Source organism: Oryzias melastigma, linkage group LG15, assembly GCF_002922805.2.
Source record: "Oryzias melastigma strain HK-1 linkage group LG15, ASM292280v2, whole genome shotgun sequence".
Lineage (NCBI taxonomy): Eukaryota > Metazoa > Chordata > Actinopteri > Beloniformes > Adrianichthyidae > Oryzias > Oryzias melastigma.
This window is the reverse complement of record NC_050526.1, coordinates 1,091,245-1,109,562: the sequence shown is the minus strand read 5'-3', so window position 1 is coordinate 1,109,562 and position 18,318 is coordinate 1,091,245. Positions and strand designations below refer to the sequence as shown.

At 39.5% G+C, this 18,318-nt stretch overlaps 1 protein-coding gene across 1 annotated transcript in view; it reads right to left on the bottom strand.

The window, feature by feature from the left end:
* Positions 1-7,122: 7,122 nt before the first annotated feature.
* Positions 7,123-18,318, bottom strand: part of si:dkey-174i8.1 (arylsulfatase I) — a 20,373-nt gene continuing 9,177 nt past the window's right edge. The window contains exons 2-4 of the mRNA XM_024297127.2: positions 11,407-11,946; positions 10,776-11,108; positions 7,123-9,730 (exon numbers count right to left, since the gene is read on the bottom strand). Coding sequence (XP_024152895.1) covers positions 8,647-9,730; positions 10,776-11,108; positions 11,407-11,714 — 1,725 coding nt within the window. The 5' untranslated portion in view covers positions 11,715-11,946 and the 3' untranslated portion in view covers positions 7,123-8,646. The remainder of the gene's footprint in view (positions 9,731-10,775; positions 11,109-11,406; positions 11,947-18,318) is intronic.

Sequence of the window (18,318 nt, the reverse complement as noted above, 5' to 3'; positions counted from 1 at the left end):
ACAGCTCACTTCAGATTATTTGTTGCCAAACATTATATGTTAGCATCAAGCTAGCGGATTTAAACTTTGTGTGCTAAATCGATCTATATTTTTCTATAAATCAATTATGGATCTGTTAAGTTTAAATCGATTAATCGATTTTATCAACCCAGCCCTAATTTCAAGGAAAAAGTATTGGTATTGATATCGGCAATACTAGCCCTTGGTATCGGATCAATACCCAAATTTCTAGTTTCACCCAGTGTTTGGACTCTTTCCCGCTAGCTTACAGCCCCTCGCCACCCCAAGCTAATTTTAGCGGTGCAACAAAAATGGCGACCAACATCGATGGACTTATTTGTCAGCAAGTGGATCCATCAGAATAGTTTTTATGTAACAACTACAAGCTTTTTCAAACTGCATTTTTTCATCTGCTCCTGATTCACAATGATTTGAATAAAGACAGTTTTAAACTGACATTTCTTTACGTATGTCCTCCATTTTGAGAAATATGTTACAAGATCATGTTAAAAAACATTTTCTTTGGAGTGGGTGTTAAACGTTTTTCTCTTTACTGAAGCCTCATTGGCCAAACTGTATGTTTAAAGCGCTGAAATGAGCAGGTTGATCCTTTCATTTGCTTCCCATCTTGTTAAATCTTCTTTTGAGTTGGGAGTTACTGCCAGTTTTTGGTTATACTTATATTTGCCCGTTCAATGCAGCCAGATTCTGAGCAAATTTCTGTCTGAATTAATAAAAGCAAAAATATTTCGACAAAGCCAGTGTCCACTACTAAACCTTTGTGCGAATTGCATTTATGCCGTCTTGAGGTCAAAGCCTTTCCACTTCTCCCTGAGAGGAGAGGGTGTTAAAAAGTCGCCTTTCAGTATTGGTTTCAGCTCCAGAAACTTCTGCAGCGTCAAAGAACTGTAGCAGCACTGTTGTGGAGCCACAGAGGCCAAAAAGCGGTGACTCATTGGACAAGAATGTTTCCAACTTGGCTCAGGGTTCTCCTCTCATATCTCTCCTCCCTCACGCTGTAACATCGCAAGAGTTTCATGGCTTTAAAGCGTTTATGTGTTGACAAACACCCCGGAGTCAAACCTTTGTGACTGCTGCCAGTCTGCGCCGAGAACATTTGTTGGCAGACAGAGAATCTTTTAACTTTTAGAGCTGCGCTGGGATCGGTCTGTCATGGACATCCCATTAAAGTGAATCTATTACCTTTCCCTGTGAATTACCAGGTCATCACATTGTCCCAAGAAAGTATTTAATAGTGTGGTAGTGACTCCTAATGGTGCCAGAGGCTCCTTTCAGCATGTTCCAATCGTCTCAACACTCTCACATAGGATGATTGCTCAGAGTGGACAGCACTTATGTTCACTGAGGGATGTAGAAAAACACCTCGACTAATATTTAAGACAGATTCATCATGACCCACAAACGTTTAACTAAAAAACGGGAACAGAGGATCTTAAGATCTGCAGCTTTAGCCTCAGATTCTACTAATTATGCAACAGTGGATATGAAAACCTCCTCCCACACTCTGGATAGGAGCGTATGCTAGCATGAGAATGATGAAGTGACACATCAAACAGGATTTATATCCTCTGACAGTACCTTCTTTTCATGCTTTATCACCACACTCTGGGAATTGGATGTGTAAAGGCTATCTTTAGATTATTTTTTTTTATAATAAATGCAAATATAAATAAAAATACAAGCTCTCTGCTCTCACTATTACTAAGATTTGTACCTTTTTGCTTGTAATTTCCACCTTTTTAAGTCTTTTTGTGTTGCCAGATGTACTAAATGTGCCATAAAAGCTGCAGCAGCCTGACACGCTTTCACAACTTTCTGAGAAAAGTTTGCACAACTTGTAATGACAGTTCTGCTTTTCTCTAAAACATTTTTCCGTGCTGCTGCAGACGTGTCAGTACCTGTAATCAACATTCATGTAATTTCACATTTTGCCTTTGAAGTCACAATAATGTTGAGGCTGAATCTGAATTTCCGTAAACTTACACCAGGTCTCCTCCGGGCTCCTCGGGTAAAATGGTGATGATTAGCTCAATAGAATCAAAAGCTAAATCAATTAGAAAAAATGCATAAATATATAACATTTTAAGTAAAAATTGTGCCAATTATGACAGTTTTGTTAAAGTTTGTGCATGGTTTTGCATTTGTAAGTACTGACGCAAATCACATTTCAGCAGTAAAAAAAAACCAGTTTTTCCAACATTTTTCAAAGTGGTTGATTGCAAAAATACTAAAATAACAATTAAAATGTATGTAAATCAAGTGATTTTAAAAGCATCTATTTATCCAGGAGCAGGGCAGCAGTCTAAGCAAAGTGGTCCAGACTTCCCTCTCCCCGGCCACTTCCTGCAGCTCCTCTGGGAGGACATAGTCTCCCCAGTGTGTCCTGGGTCTTCCACGGGGTCTCCGCCTAGTGGGACATGCATGGAACACCTCCACAGAGAGGAGTCCAGGAGGCCTCCGGACCAGATGTCTGAGCCACCTCAACTGGGTCCTCTCAATGTGGAGGAGCAGCAACTCTACTCCAAGCTCTCTCTGGGTAACTGAGCTTCTCACCCAGCCACCCTCCGTTGGAAACTCATTCCAGTCGCTTGTAGTCGGGACCTTGTTCTTTCGGTCATGACCCAGAGGAGAGTATTGGATCAACTGGTAAAATGAGAGCTTTGCTTTCTGGCTCAGCCTTTTTTTCACCAAAGAGGACCAGTACAGTGACCGCATGACGACTGTCGCCGCTCCAATCCGCCTGTCAATGTTTCACTCCAGTCTTCCCTCACTCGAGAACAAGATCCCAAGATGTTTAAAACCTCCACCTGGGGCAGGAGCACTCCGCGGTTTATGGAGGGCCAGCCCTTTGTGAACCGCCACCTTCACATGGTGGATGGATTTGACAGCTTGAGGGATCGCAGGATAAGCTATCTGGGGCTTTTACCCCTGGTAGGGTCTCCTATGATAGACAGGTCCTGGGTGACGAGCCAAACATCTAAAGAATCTGCAGCTTGGCATCACCGGGGCGCCAGTCTGGAGCTAGGTCTGGGGTTGAGGCTCGTAGGTCAGGGCCTAGTGACCGGGGCTCTTCTCACAGATCCTGGTCGGGTCCAGCCCGAAATCACTCTCCCATGGGATCACCACCTGTAGGAGATCTCAGAAGGGGCCAGTGTAAGGTGATTTGGATGGCAGTCAAAGGCGTGTTTCTCGGTGGCCCAAACCCCGATTACGGAACTTGGTATTCTAAAAACATAATGAGTGATAAGTAAATTGTATTTTGGTTGATTTGTTTTTTGTTTTGATATAGTATGGTAACATGTTATTACCGATATATGCTTTAAAAGAAAAAATAGGACAAGAAAGGAATAATTGTATTTATTCTAGGGGTGTAGGAGGAAACCGATTTGGCGATAAATCGTTTGGTGATACTTGTACTGATTTAAAATGCTGACAAGACAATATTTTATTGACTATTTACTTCGTTTTCGTTTTCCTCCTAAACACCCAGCTCTACACCGTGACCAAAACACAGCTTGTGTTAAATGTTCAGTCATTAAATAAAAATATTTTTACTATTTTTTTTTCAATGAAAGATGTATTATACATTCAGATAGAGTTTTTTTCTAAGTTGTACTCTTAAAAAAAAAAGGAAAAAATGTTCTGGTACAGTCTTGGGATATATCACAATACACATTGTATCGTGATACATATCATATCGCCAGGCTCTTGCCAATACTTACCCCTAATTTGTTTCGGTAACAAGACCCCAAACACACTTTAAATCAAAATTTCTCACTTTGAATGTTAAATCATTCAATCTTTTGTAATACAATTAAACTTTTGTAAGCATTTAAAGCACTGATACTGACAATGGAAACCAATTACCTTTAGATCTGAGAACCTCAGACAGTAACGTAGAAAACATGTTCTATCCTGTTCTTTTAATCTGCTGTGAGCTGCGACTGTATTTGCAGGGGGAGATTTTTTTTCTTTTTTGCTAAAGAAGATGTTTTAATCTGATCTACAAGCACTTCAAGACAGAACAGCCTCCTCCAGCCTCCAAGGAGCTTTCTCTTCCCTCCTCCACTCTTCCTATTTAATCACATGCCGCAGAGCTCAGAGCAAAACTCCACTGATCCTTCAAACTCCATATTCTAAATGAGCACAAACAAGTGAGTAGGATGCAGAGCAAAGTGAGAAAAATGAGGAGGATGGTTTGCAAAGGGAACAAGCTCAGAGCTGAGGGATGAAAGGAGAAAGGGAAAAAAAAACACGGAGGGATAGATGGGGGAGGAGGATGGTGCTAGAAGTGACCAGAGGGAGAGGAGATGTTACAGAAGGACAGCTGAATATTCATTATCACCCCACTGGGGAAAAAACGTGCACTTGTGTGTGGGACCGCCGCTCACATCCACACCCAGAAAAACTTCCACACGAACAATCTAGTTAAGAAACACGATCTGGTTAAGAAACACACCTGGAGGCTGAGCTCCAAGACCGAGCCGCCACACACTAACAATGTTAGAGTTGTTTACTGAGATATTGTACATGCTGCTCGAAATCAACAGGACCACCTCTGATCCAGTTACATCACAGTACAGCAGGGACCAGAGGGCTACTGGTCCAAACACCATCAGAATGACCTCCACAGACACATCCACTGGGAGTTATTTTTTAATAGAAGTATTCTGTTCTTCAGAACAGATACTTTTATAAACCAGAATGAAAGTCATGGATGAGCTTGAACCTACTTTGCGCAGGAATCTGTAATTCATTTAAAGTACTTCACTGGATTTTAACATAACGATGGGAAGAATTGTCTTTAAAAATTAAGAAAATTCTACCTGTCACAGATTCAAACCCAGATATAACCTTCTAAGTTCCCTCAACTCAGTCACTCTAAAGACAAAAACATTAATTAACACTCTGAAACTAAATTTTTAAAACCATAACCTTTTAACATTATCAATAACTAGACATATAGCACTACCTGTGATAATGCTAGTGTGAATGCTGTAAGCTGAATTTGGCTGCTGAACATGCTAGTGCTGATAGCTGAAGATGCTGAAATTGATAGCTAAAAATGCTGAAGTTAATCGCTGAAAACAATGAATCTAATAGCCAGCTAAAATATTAGCTAAATTCCAAATTAGCCTAAAAAAAATGGAAAAAGGTAGCATGTAGCTGAAAAATGGCGAAACTTCAAAATATCCTATAGAACTGAAAAAAGTCTTAATTACCCAAAACAGCTAGCGTGTAAATATTAGCCAAACTCCAAAACAGCCTAAAAAAACTTTTTTAAACAGCCTAAATTAGCCAAAACAGCTAGTATGTAGCGGAAATATTAGCTTAACTCCAAAACAGCCTAAAAATCTCAGTAAATGCAAAAAATGTCGAAAAAGCTTGCAGAATGCCAATTTTTATAACTGTAACATTATAACATAAATATTAATAATAAAAAAGTAGATATATTATCCCATAATAAATAAACTTAAACCTTAAATAACTTTCTATATTTTTTTCTCCATAAAAATATATCTTGTCCAAATTATACAAGATAGAAATAAGTGCAAAATAACATTGGGCCATTAATAACAACAAAATAAAATGATCTGGAGGGCCGGATCTGGCCCCCGGGCCTTGACTTTCACACATGTGCTGTAAAGCATTCAAGAGGGTATTCAGACTGGAAAAGTCAGTTGGTCCGGACTGAGTCCTGAACCTTGCATTTGGTTTGTATTCAGACTGCCTATTAACCCGACATTTCTATTTTAAACCAAAGCTTGTAAACAAAAACATGTGACTAAGGATCTTTTCAGTCATTGGTCAGGAATGACAAGGTTGGGGAACGATGATAGAATGGAATAGAATGATAGAAATCCTAATCTTTGCAATCTTTGTCAGGATAGTTCACTTATTTAAACTTTCCATTTTGTTGACCAGTTTTGAAAACCTGTATCAATGTCAGGTACAACAGTTACTTTTGGTACGATGGAGGCGTGCTGCAAGGTGGTTACTGAGGAGTTGATGGCTAAGAAGGTACGCTGAAAAGTGTTTGACATATACTGTTGAGAAAGCAGTGTGGGAAGCAATGTGTATCATGTTAAAAGTTGTTTTAATGAGCCTGCACCCATCCAACCAACCACATTTCAATGACTTGATGTGTCTCATAATTGCTCCACATTTATTTGGAGCTTAGTGGTTGCTACTCTGTTTACATCCTGTAACGTACATCCTGTACAGCCTGGTTACAGTGGCCGTTTGGTCCAGTTGTTTTGCTCCAAACATGGAGCTTATTGAGACTGAGGAAACTCAGAGTGAACCAGAGTCTCTGTCACAAACAGGCAGACAGCTGGTTCTACACCCAGCAGGTTTATTAGTTCAGACAGGAACTGAGTACAGCTTAAAGTCCATAAATCTAAATCATACTCAGAGTCAGACAGGCAGAGGTCAAACACGAGTATGGGATCATCCAAGAAGAGTAGAGTAGGTGGGTCTGTGGACCTTTGGAAAAAAAAAATAACCATGCCTCTAGATTTCAAATAAAATGTAAAAAATAAAACCTTAAGAAATCAGAAATATAACAAATGACATCATGTTACTTTAATATTACTGAAGGGTTTAGAACACATCTCAAATAATTAATTTGCTTGATCCGTTCATTCATTTTAAAATGATTAACTCTTATAACTTTTGGGTCAGTTTTGACCCATACATATTTTCTTCAAGAACATTAAAAAATACTTTTTTTTTTCCAGCAATACAACCTTAATCCAATCACATTGGAACACAAACAACCAACAAAACAATCAAAGCAAACCAAAAGAAACTTACATATTCCAAATGTATTACAAAACTGAATCAGAGAAAAGTCTTTGTTGTTTCTGGAGATGCCCGAGTTTATTTATTTTGCTTTTTTGCAACTATACTGGACAAATGAGCGTCTCCTGAAGCTCACATGACTGAAAAAAGTGGCTGTCAGTGTGTTGGCTGAGATCCACTAATGATTTTAATTTTGGCTCAAATTAATGCTGTATAAAGTTATTTTATATAACCGGGTCAAAACCAACACTAACACCTAAAACTACATAATTTCAACGAGCACATTTTAAAATAAGAAATTTAAAAATTGAATTCTGTTGAAATCATGGTTCCTGACAAAGTTAAAAAAAAAAGCCTTGATGGAATTAATACATTTTAAGTGATTCTTTTATGCAATTAAAAACTAAAACGGGTCGGAGCCGACCCTAACACAAGACTAAGGTTAAGCAAACCAAATCTGTCCAGTCTAAATACACTCCAAGATATCAGTAGTTTGAAATAAAGTTCTTCGACACATTAACACGGAACTGACTTTTTTTATAAGCTTTCAACTAGGAATTAATTTTATTAAATTTAAGAGAGAAAATTTAATTACAACCAACTTCATTCTACTAATATTGCTTTATCTATAGGGTCTAAAAACACCTTTTTCAAACTGAAAAAAAAAACCTTCCAAGGTTTGTGTTTTAGAATAACAAAGGGTGGATGTAACCATTTTTGTTTGCAGTCTAAATTAGGTAAAGTTATTTTCAGGTTATGTCTTCATTTCATTTAATGCGAACTGTGGGAGGCATCAAGTTCCTACACTCACTTCCCCATAATTATAGTCATGTTGCCGGCTGAAACCTTTAGCTATCTTTGGGTAAAGACATGATGCACTCAGACAGATCGACAGCTCGTAAAAGTGAAGCAAACCTACATTTACGAGAGATAATCTTTCAAAATGAAAAAAAAATATAGACATATAATCTTATTGATATTAAATTCTGATGACAAATGTCTTTGCATTTTTATTGATCTCATCCACACATTTTATAGCACTTGAGGTATCAAAAAATAACTATCATCAAATGTTTATATAGATGATGTTTTAATTCAACTTTGCATGTATAATATTACATCTTCTGCTTTTATGAAGTAATAATATCACAATAGCAGTAATTTATAATTTTATTCACATGAATACATGTTTGTGCTTCTAGTAATAGCATGACAGCCTGTAGATGTCCAGAAAACAAACAGTTTCATCCTTGCCCGGTTTGTCAGCGCTCCAGGGAGGGAACATTGTGTGTTGGTCAGAGATCTTTCTAGGGCAATGGGGTCCAATGAGTAAGGCGACATAGGACTCCCAGTGGGGGTCTGTGTTCCATCCAGAAAGGGTCATGCTGGATGGTTAGAAGATGAGACACTGAGATCTCACTTCAGGCCTTGCCTCCACATTGTTTTTGCTGTGTGCAACCATAGTATCGTTGATCGTTTGTTGTTCAGTAAAGCAGTGACAAACAATCTCTGTGCAGCATTTTGACCACAGGACAGGAAGTGAGTCAGTCTGCCACTGCTTTATCTATCTGGCTGCGTGTTTAGTTACTAATCTTTAGAAATATGTAAGCATGTTTTCTGTCTGTCTTGCATGTTTTTTTTATTTGCATGGAGTAATACCATGACTATCAAATACCTTAACAATTGCGTGTTATGTCATGTTCCTCTTTTGCTTTTTCAAACTATTTTGAGTATTTTAGTACAGAAGTCAAAAACAGTTTAAAAATATGGACAGCATTCTACACATTTTAATTCTCCTAAAGCCTTTGTTTTAAGAAGAATTTAGAATAGATTATTCCTCTGCAGACGAGACCCCACTTTCTTAAAGAGGGCTTTTAATTTGCACAATTTGCAGTGCTTGATCTTTATTGCCTTTACTTTTCTTGCACTGTTTTCTTCTGTATTTCCCTCTTGTCCTTCCAGACCCAGCCAGGGACTCCACACCCCTCCATGAAGCTCTGGGTCAGCCATTGGATCATCTGGTGGATTGTTGGCTACTACCGCTGTCTGGTTGTATTTGGCCAACCTCTTGAGTAGACGTTTCACCACTTCTGGGCGAACCTCTGCGAGGTCAGACCTCTCGTAGGGGTCTCCACTGATATTAAAGAGCCAAACCGATTTCCCCAATTTATTGCGTCGCTTTTCGAGTTTCTGCCACCGCTCTGGACCACCTGTGAGCGACTGCAGTGGTATCCAGTCACCATCCCCCACATTTCCTGTCAAAAGCTTCCAATCTCCGACTCTTAATGCGGCCCTTACAGCTGTGTCCCAGATCCCAAAGCCATTGAGAACCAGTGCTTTTTCGTAGGGCTCTCCGGGTCTCCTTGAAACGGGGTCAATATTAAACAGGATCTCAGTGCGAGGACTGGGTGAGCCTTGACTGATACTTTTCCAGACATCGTGTCCATCAAGACCCTTGTGGGACTGCAAGGCACCAGCAAGTCCCAATAACGTGGGGTACCAGTCAGAGACATGAATCATTTCTTTGCTGATGACACCTTTCTTCTTCAGGAGAGGACTATGCACAAAACCAACTGCTCGGATACCCCCTTCCCAGTAGGATCCTTTTCCTCCTCGGAGAGGCCAGTTGCTCCCTCCTGACAATGGCTGCCCACCGTTGTCAGAGGAATAAACCAATATAGACTTTTCATAAAGTCCAGTAGTCTTCAATTCCTTGACAACTTGAGCAACTCCGTCATCCAGGCAACTCAACATGGCTGCATAATGCCGCCTGTGGCGGTTGGTTTGAGACTCATATGAGTTCAGGAAATGAGCAGGTACCTGGAGCGGGGTGTGGGCTGCCTGAAGGGACAGATAGAGGAAGAGCGGTGTGTTTGGGTCATGGTTCCTCAGGATCTGCTTCACTCTGGTTCAACAAAAGGTAAACATAGGCACATTAGAGTGGCTTTGTTTGTTTCAAGATTCAAGATATGTTTGATGTATTACCGGCAAACATTTCAATGTGGGGCCCATATGGTTTACCTTTGGGCTTAATTGGTGGGTCCCAGGTGGGTTTGTCCGCGGCTTGCATGGTGGCCCCACCTGTGTTTGCCTACACTGGCTTGAGTGGGCACTATGTAGTCTGGCTTGCTGGACAGCAGAGCTCGCTAACTCACTGCACTGTCCACCAGGCAGCTTATGAGCTTGCTACACTGTCCACCGGGCGGCTAGTTACTGTAGGGACCCAGACCACTGAGTCCCTTCCTAAGCCAATATAGGCAAATAAAGATGGGGCCACCATGGAACCCGTGGAAAAACCCACCTGGGGCCCACCAATTCAGCCCAAAGGTAAACCATGGGGTCCACATTTGTTTATACACATTTGTTTAGAAATACATTACTAATCTACTATATAATTTGAATATATTTGTATTAATCTGATACAGTTCACATATTAAAACAAGTTAAATAATGAGATTGTTAATATCATACAGTGTTACATAGTTTCTCTAAAGGAGAAGTTCTCACAAAAATGTTCAGATCATTAACACTGTAAACATTGTTCTGCTTCTCCTGGAGGACGTTTCAGTTTGGCCACTAGGTGGCTATTGGGCTATAGCATTACACTTTATTCGAGAATAAGACAACAGTATAAGGAAAATACAATGTTTTAGACCACAAATAGTTACTTTAAGAAATATTCACTTAAAATAGTTTGGAAAATTCAAGCCTGTGAGTAAATAAAGATGTTCATTTAGTCAGCAATCTATGTTTTGGTCGATTGAGCGTTAGCATTAGCCGTCCTATGGGGAATTCCATTAAACGTTAGCATCAAGCTAGTGGACTTAAAGCTTTATGTGCTAAATCGATTTATATTTTTTGTGAATCGATTATTGATCTATTAAGCTTAAATCAATTAAAATCGATAATCGATTTTATCAACCAAGCCCTACGAATAACCCACCTCTTACCTTTCTATATAGAGCAGAGTGGAGTAGTTTCCGCTCATTTCCCAAGCAGGTCGGCTACCATCATGCAAGTCAAATCCACAAGCTTCAGCACCGTCGCAGCTCTGATAGGAGAAGTGGTCTCCACTGCCAGTTAAAGTTCCAAGGAAACTCTGGAAGCCACGCCTCGTGGGCAGGCAGCTTGGCCTGCAGAATCCCAGGTGCCATTTACCTACCATGTGTGTGCGATATCCAGCTTTAACCAGACACTCAGGTAGGGTGGGGATGTCTGGAGGCAGACAGAGAGGCTGGCGCGGCCGAATGATTGAATGTTGAAGTCCAGTGTGAATTTGGTAGCTGCCATCAAACAAGGGTGATACATTAGAGTTTATTTCAACTTGAAGGAAAATTGTATCCAAAAACAAAGTTGTGAATGTTCCTATTGTCATTTAAAAATGACAAAATCTGTGGTTGCAATATATTTAGTCAAAGCTGCCATTGTCTTTTACATTTGAGTATTTGTAACTATAAAAGAAAATTCTCCATAGAACAAGAAACATTTAAATATAATTAAGAATTACAATGTTTATGATAATCTCAAACCACTGATATGTGTTTAATGATATTAAATAAAAAAAAAGGTGATGATGCTCACCGTCCAGTCATGAGTTGACTGCGAGAAGGTGAACAGATGGGTTGGACATAGTAATTTTCAAGTTTGACTCCTTCTGCTGCCAGTTTGTCCAACGCAGGAGTGTGGACGTCCGAGCCGTGATATCCAATGTCTGCATACCCTTGATCGTCCACCATAATAAAGATGATGTGAGGCTTGGAGCTTCCTGCCTCCTTTGGGTCCAGACTTCCATTTATTGACTTGTGTTCACACAAGGAACCACGACCGTTCAGCAAGATCATACCCACCACCAGGAAAAGCTCAGAGCAGATAACTCCCTTCATCTTCATGGAAAAGTCAAATATATCCTAGGATTTTGAGTTTTCCTGTTTCATTTAGCTCGTTCTCTTTATTTTCTTGGTTTTGTAAATTTAAGAGGCATTTGAGGGTGAAGAAAAAAAAGGAGTGGCTCCTTGAGAAGCATCAAGTTGACTGAGGTGAATGTTGACGAAAGATTGGGGAGCTTTCCCTTTTCGCGGTAGGTTGATACATTCCTACAAACTCCCACATGGCTCCTCATGGCTGAAAAGTCCAACAGAAAAAAAAATTACTACAGAAAAATGAATTCCATACATATCTGAACATATTAAAACCTTGTCTAAAATCCTAATAAAAAATTATATGTAAATCAGCAGATAGATTTAAAATCCAAGCTTTTATTCAGAAAACATGCAAGTTGGCAAGATTTGCAAAAGAAAAATGTACGTTTGTAAGTTGTTAATTTTTGTTTTTTTTAATATATTTTATTTTATATTTTTGAAAAAAAAATTCAGTGTGTTATAATTTGGAGAAATGCCTTTGGAAAGTTCAGAGAGGGACTACTTTTGTTTTGGAAAATATCTAAAAAGTTTGGTTGAAGCCCAACATCTAAATATTCTACAATTCTACAGACTATTGCAAGTCATCTAAGAATATTTTGTACTTGTGTTGCATTGCGTAAAAAACTGAACGAAGTCTGGTAACACCCTAGAAAATAGAATTAAAAATATTCACACCAACATGAACCAACATGAACCAGAACTTTTCATGGTTACAGATTGAGAGTTTAAAACATTTGTTGTGTGGCCTTCTCCTTTTTAGCTATTCTGAAACAGTAGAAAAAGACGGAAATAAAACAAGGAACTATACTTTAAATATAAAACAAAACTGCAGACTGTGCCCCTACTTCTGCAGGCATCTACAATACAAGATAATTTGACCACAGATGTCTACATTTTTTTTTAAATTCTGTACATAGTTATGAAACAATTGTAGGTACATCCCTGTAATAAGCGATGGGGAGGCATTGGGATAGTCTTCAAGATTTAATGCCACTGCTTAATTTTTTTGAAAAATATTGTCATTGTCATGAATGTAGACAGTGGCAATCAGGCGGCCGTCAAGTTGCAAAAACACCCACTTTTTATTTACCTCCTGGTGGCATTTGATATGGACGATTGCCGTCCGGAGACATTCACAGATCGTCTAGCCAGAGCTGCTGTTGGACGGTGATTCTAGCTGCCACCAAACTGTGTCCGTCAAACTGATTTCGTAGCGGCATCATCCCCACCTGTCATTGGACTGCCACTCCAAGACCTTGAAATGTGCCCCGGCAACGGGCTATAACTTATGTCAACAAACATTGCGGTGTCATCATCACCTGCGAAATTTGCTAAGAAACTTCTAGGTCACCACACAGTGGCATTTTGGGACATGTAACCGAATTTTTAGAAAAAGTTAAAATTTTGCAGCCATTCGATAACTTTTCTCTAAAACCTAATTTCCACTGAGCGGTCCTGTACAGTACAGTAAGAAGTGTTACGGTACAATCCTGTTAATTTTGTTGAGCGTTTCCATTCAATTAAGTTTTCCACTGAGCGGTTTGTTTTCACAGCACATGCGTGATTTAGACTGCTAGCGTGTCATTGCGTCATTGTAGTGCGACTGATAGAAAAGCAACAACAATGGATGTCGTCTAGCAGTTCGTTTTTTTTCTTGCTTTACTTTTAGTACATCGTGAATAACGGGAATTTAATGTTTAAAAGAAGATTGCCGGAAGCTAAATACTGCCGTTGGAAACGTTAGCTTAAATGAGGGCTATATTGGTGCTTTCTAATAACTTCATCACTTTCTGCCAATCAACGGGTGGATACTGAGGCTCCGCCCTAACAGTTCCATTCCACTTTTCAATTGACCTACAACCAATGCGAGCTACTAATTGGTCCTGTATAATGGGTCCATTTTTAAAATGAAAATGATCAAAATACCAGCTCGGACTGGCTTAAATGTTGACATCGGTCAGTGGTTGCCCAGGCACATTTCGAGGTCCCGCGGTGGCAGTCCAGTAACAGCTGAGGATGATGTCATTACAAAATCAGGCGACAGCTTGTCGGCCACAGGGTGGCTCACAGGTCCAGCACCAGCTCTGATTGGATGATGTGTTAATATCTTGAGGGCGGCTATCCAATCGAGTGCCGTCAGCTGCCTGGGGGATATAAAAAGTGGGACTTTTTGCACACCTGATGGCCTACATTCATGACCATGCCAACAATGTTTAAAAAATTGCCCTGAAATCTTGAAGATTCTGTCAATGCCTACCCATCGCGGTGCTATTCTTTTTTGGCTTCTATAACCAAAAAACTGCACTGCATGTTTTAAGTCTGTCTTTACGAACTAAAGTTGTTTAAGTGCATCTTAGTAATGATTATGTGACTCCACTTTTATTTACCACCTGTTTCAGGCAGCCGAAACATCTAGCTTTGTGATTAAAATGTGAATTAGCACACAGGGGCTCTCGGCCTTCACCTCACGCCCATCTACCTCCAATAATGCTCCCAAGAAATCAATGCTTCAGACACAAATCCATTTCAAACTCATGTTGGATCCTCCTTTGGGATATTTTACTTGCTTTTTTTCCCTTAATAGTGAGTGATTGATTGAGGAGGTGGAGAAAGGTGCAGGAGAATTGATTGGAAACAGGAAAGTATGAAAGAGCAGTACGCATCAGGAAAAATGGTTGTGAGAAAAAGGAGATAACCAATGGGGAAATTGAAAGCTTTATTGTCTGAGACGAGAGGGAGTGCAACACAAACAAAGTGGCATAAGAGGAGCAGTCACTTTGTCTTGTTTTTGTGTGGGCGTCGGGGTCTGTGGGCATAGACATCAGTGTGCCTCAGGGAAATGCAGGGCGACGTGAACTCTGTTTTACCGCAAAAAGGAGGGAGGGATAAGAGAGGGGAGGAAGGCGGCAGAAATGGAAAGTGACAAATGTCTTCTTGAAGAGCATGGGGAGCAATTTTGCTCCTTTTTCAGTCTGGCTGAGAGAACGCAAGGAGAAGAGATGGCAAATAAAGCAGAGTTTCAACAACTCACAAGCCAGTTTTGCTGCTTGTGGTCTTAAATGCTTTCAAACACAAGCCTGGTGTCAAATTTAATTTAAACGGAAAACACTGATCTTAAGAACTTCTTTGAGGTACTTGCTGTGTTATTTTGAGACCATGCAGCCAAGATTTGCATAAAATACCACATTTTTGTTAAAGCAGAGAGCATTATTTTATGTTTGCGTGAAAGATCTCATTGTGTGGTCACGGTGTGTAATTTATGTGTGTGGTTCAGGAGACTGCAGAGCAGAAAGGAAAAGTAGGGGGAGTGATTTATTCATGACGACGAATGAGGTGACTCACCATCTGAAGTCACCGTTGGGCTAAGTGTGTTTGTGGCTGTGTGAGTCTCAACAATGACAATGCTTTTAGGTCATAAACCATAACAGTCAGTTATGAATAAAATCCTTTTTCCTTTTTTGGCCCCTGATAAATATGAAATTTATTTCAAGCAGTGATCCATTATACTGCATTCTTGAAAAAGAGTGTGGGAACTTTGTATTTGTATGGAATAAATATTCAACAACTCGGTGCCACAAATCAAGGGATTTTCATTAGAATTCTTAAAAAAATGTTGACAAGAGGGAAAATAAACGGGGCTTCTGATTTATATATATATATATATATATATATATATATATATGCACATATAATATAATACTACACAATAATATAATATAAATATATTTATTTGTGTGTATATCATATATATATATATTTATCATTTTATATATTTATAAAATGAATCTGGGCTGCACGGTGGCGCAGTGGTTAGCGCTCTTGCCTCACAGCGAGAAGGCCCCGGTTCGAATCCCGGCTGGGACCTTTCTGTGTGGAGTTTGCATGTTCTCCCCGTGCATGCGTGGGTTTTCACCGGGGACTCCGGCTTCCTCCCACCGTCCAAAAACATGCTTCATAGGTTAATTGGTGACTCTAAATTGTCCCTAGGTGTGAATGTGAGAGTGAATGGGTGTGTGATTGAGGCCCTGCGACGGACTGGCGACCTGTCCAGGGTGTACCCCGCCTTCGCCCTTCAGTAGCCGGGATAGGCTCCGGCACCCCGCGACCCCGAAAGGGAAGAAGCGGACAAGAAGATGGATGGATGGATATAAAATGAATCTTCATAAAATGTAATTATGTATGGGCTCAAAATAAAGTCATAAAGGCTCAATCCAAATTCTTTTCTTCTCCCTACATCTACATTTAGCCCTTTAAATGGAGAGTTATGGAAAAATAGTGTCTAAGATTTTTTATGTCACTTTCGCTTGATGGCGTCACCAATAGTCGCCGGTCAGCTAGCGTTAGCGCAGAGCTTCCAACGCTCAAATATAAATAACAACAGCGGATTTATAACTTTTAAAAGGTCATTCTACAACAAAAAGTAATTACTTACATTCAAATATAAACCTCTGTGCTTCATAGCGCACCCATGTGAAGAAAGGGGCTTCTCCTCCCCGCCAAAGTACAACGTGAAACTAAATCACGGGGGAGGGGTCTGTATTGCGGTATATATGAAACTTGATTTATCTAGAAAAATACAGTTGTGAATTTCTGTACTTATTTTTAGCCCATAAAGATGTGAGCTAATTTTTAAAAATCTTTTTATTTTTCTAGCAACCATTTACTTTACGCTACAAATAAAGTAAAACCGACTCATGCACAGACAGACAAGATAGTCCAAAGTTATGTGAGCCTCTTCTCTGTCAGACATCAGACAGATATCACCACCTCCAGAGGGATTTGAAGGTGATGCTGACAGAAACCATCACCCTGCTCTAAAATACTTGGGAGCCATCTTCCAACAGGCAAAAACTCAATCTGCTCCACTTCTCTTAACCTGTCATTGTGATGGTCTGGTGAGGTAAGGCGAAGCGATCGGATCGTGAATAGGAGCTGCTGGTGGTCTAGTATCATGTTGACAAAGTTTTTGATAAAGCTTTGCAAATCAGTAGTCCTCTTTACAAAACCAGAACAGACTTGTTTCGACTCCTCAAAAATGCTTTGTATTTCAGAGACTTTCTAGCTTGGCTGTGTGGTGACAAACTCAGTAGAAGGTGCCATCAAGAGGACTGAGAGAGTAGTGCATGCAGAAAGGAAATACTCCTTTTCAAGGTTGAGTCATTGCGATAAAATGCTAACTTACGATGTGTAGTTAAGTGAAAAAACATGACTCAATGATTGAAGCTGTTAAACAGTATTTCTACCATTTGATCTTCCTTTGGAGAAAAAAAATTTAAGTAAATTGGTTCACATGTCTTTTATAAGATTTTTCTGCAATCAAGGTTACCAGAGAAAATTCTAACATGAATCTGAGCTTTCTTGCCATATTTATATCTGAAGTAGAAAACAATGTCCCTAAAATAAACTAATATAAGCCATATTTTTCTTGTATCTGTGAGTATTTGTTCACTGAATCTCATAAATGTTTTTTCTGATACATTGGGACATATTACCATTAAAAAATAATTAATAAATACCAGGAAAATTGTGTTGGTTTAATAGATTTTTCCAATTTTTAAAGGAATCTTGTTTTAACCAGCACACCAACCAGGAGAAAAACTCCCGTTTGACCAATCAGAAGGCAGCTACAGTGACCTGTTGTGCAACATATTTTTTTTAGACAGATGGTCCGGAGCATTGTTTTGTAAGAGTTTAAAGGTGTGTGTGTTTGTGTGCCTGACTCAGTGGTGACAGCACATGGAGGATAAGAGAGGCCACCTGGCGCAATGCCGCATCTGTGTCACGCAGCAGATGACTCAGGGATCATATCTTGCAGGACAGTGGGAGGCCCGGGGTGTGTCAGAAAGTTGGATCAGAAGGTCAGCATACGGAAGAGGGGCGGGAAAACACGAGAAAACGACCCAAATTTGCAATTGAAGCAATGAAGCAATTGAAAAACCATAGAGTTGAGGCAAAGCTAGAAAGAGTTGTGACTGATGAACAATGTCATACTGTGCAACAAAAAAACACAACCTTGTGCTGAATTGTGGGACTGTTCCTAACAGCTGCTTCTTTTTATATTGCGTACGACAGATCCGTTACTTCTCAGGAAAGCAGTTAGTCTGTCATTTGACTTTTTTATGAGAGACTTTAGACTGCAGCTGAAACACAAGCAGCCAGGACCTGCATCAATTATTTAGTATCCTGAAAAAAAAAAGAAAAAAAAGTCCTCGGGGCTAAAAGTGTTGCATAGTTATGGTAGAAACACAACAACCAAAAATAGAGTACAGCATCACTACAGGGTTGAAGCTTAAGTTTATGGCAAGCTCAACAAAAATAATTCTAATGGCAAAATGTGGGCTTAATAACTCTAAATTAACACATCAAATTCAGATGTTGTGTGATTCAAGGTGTCGATGTTACAACACTTTTCATTCTAAATAAAACCCATTAAAATAAGGCATTTTTAACATTGCAAATATATAAGGGCCGCCGCGATTAGTCAAATTATCGACGACTAATCGACTATTAAAATAGTCGATTAGTCGTTACTTTATATTATATAAAGCCGGAGTTTGATAAAATTTAAAGATAT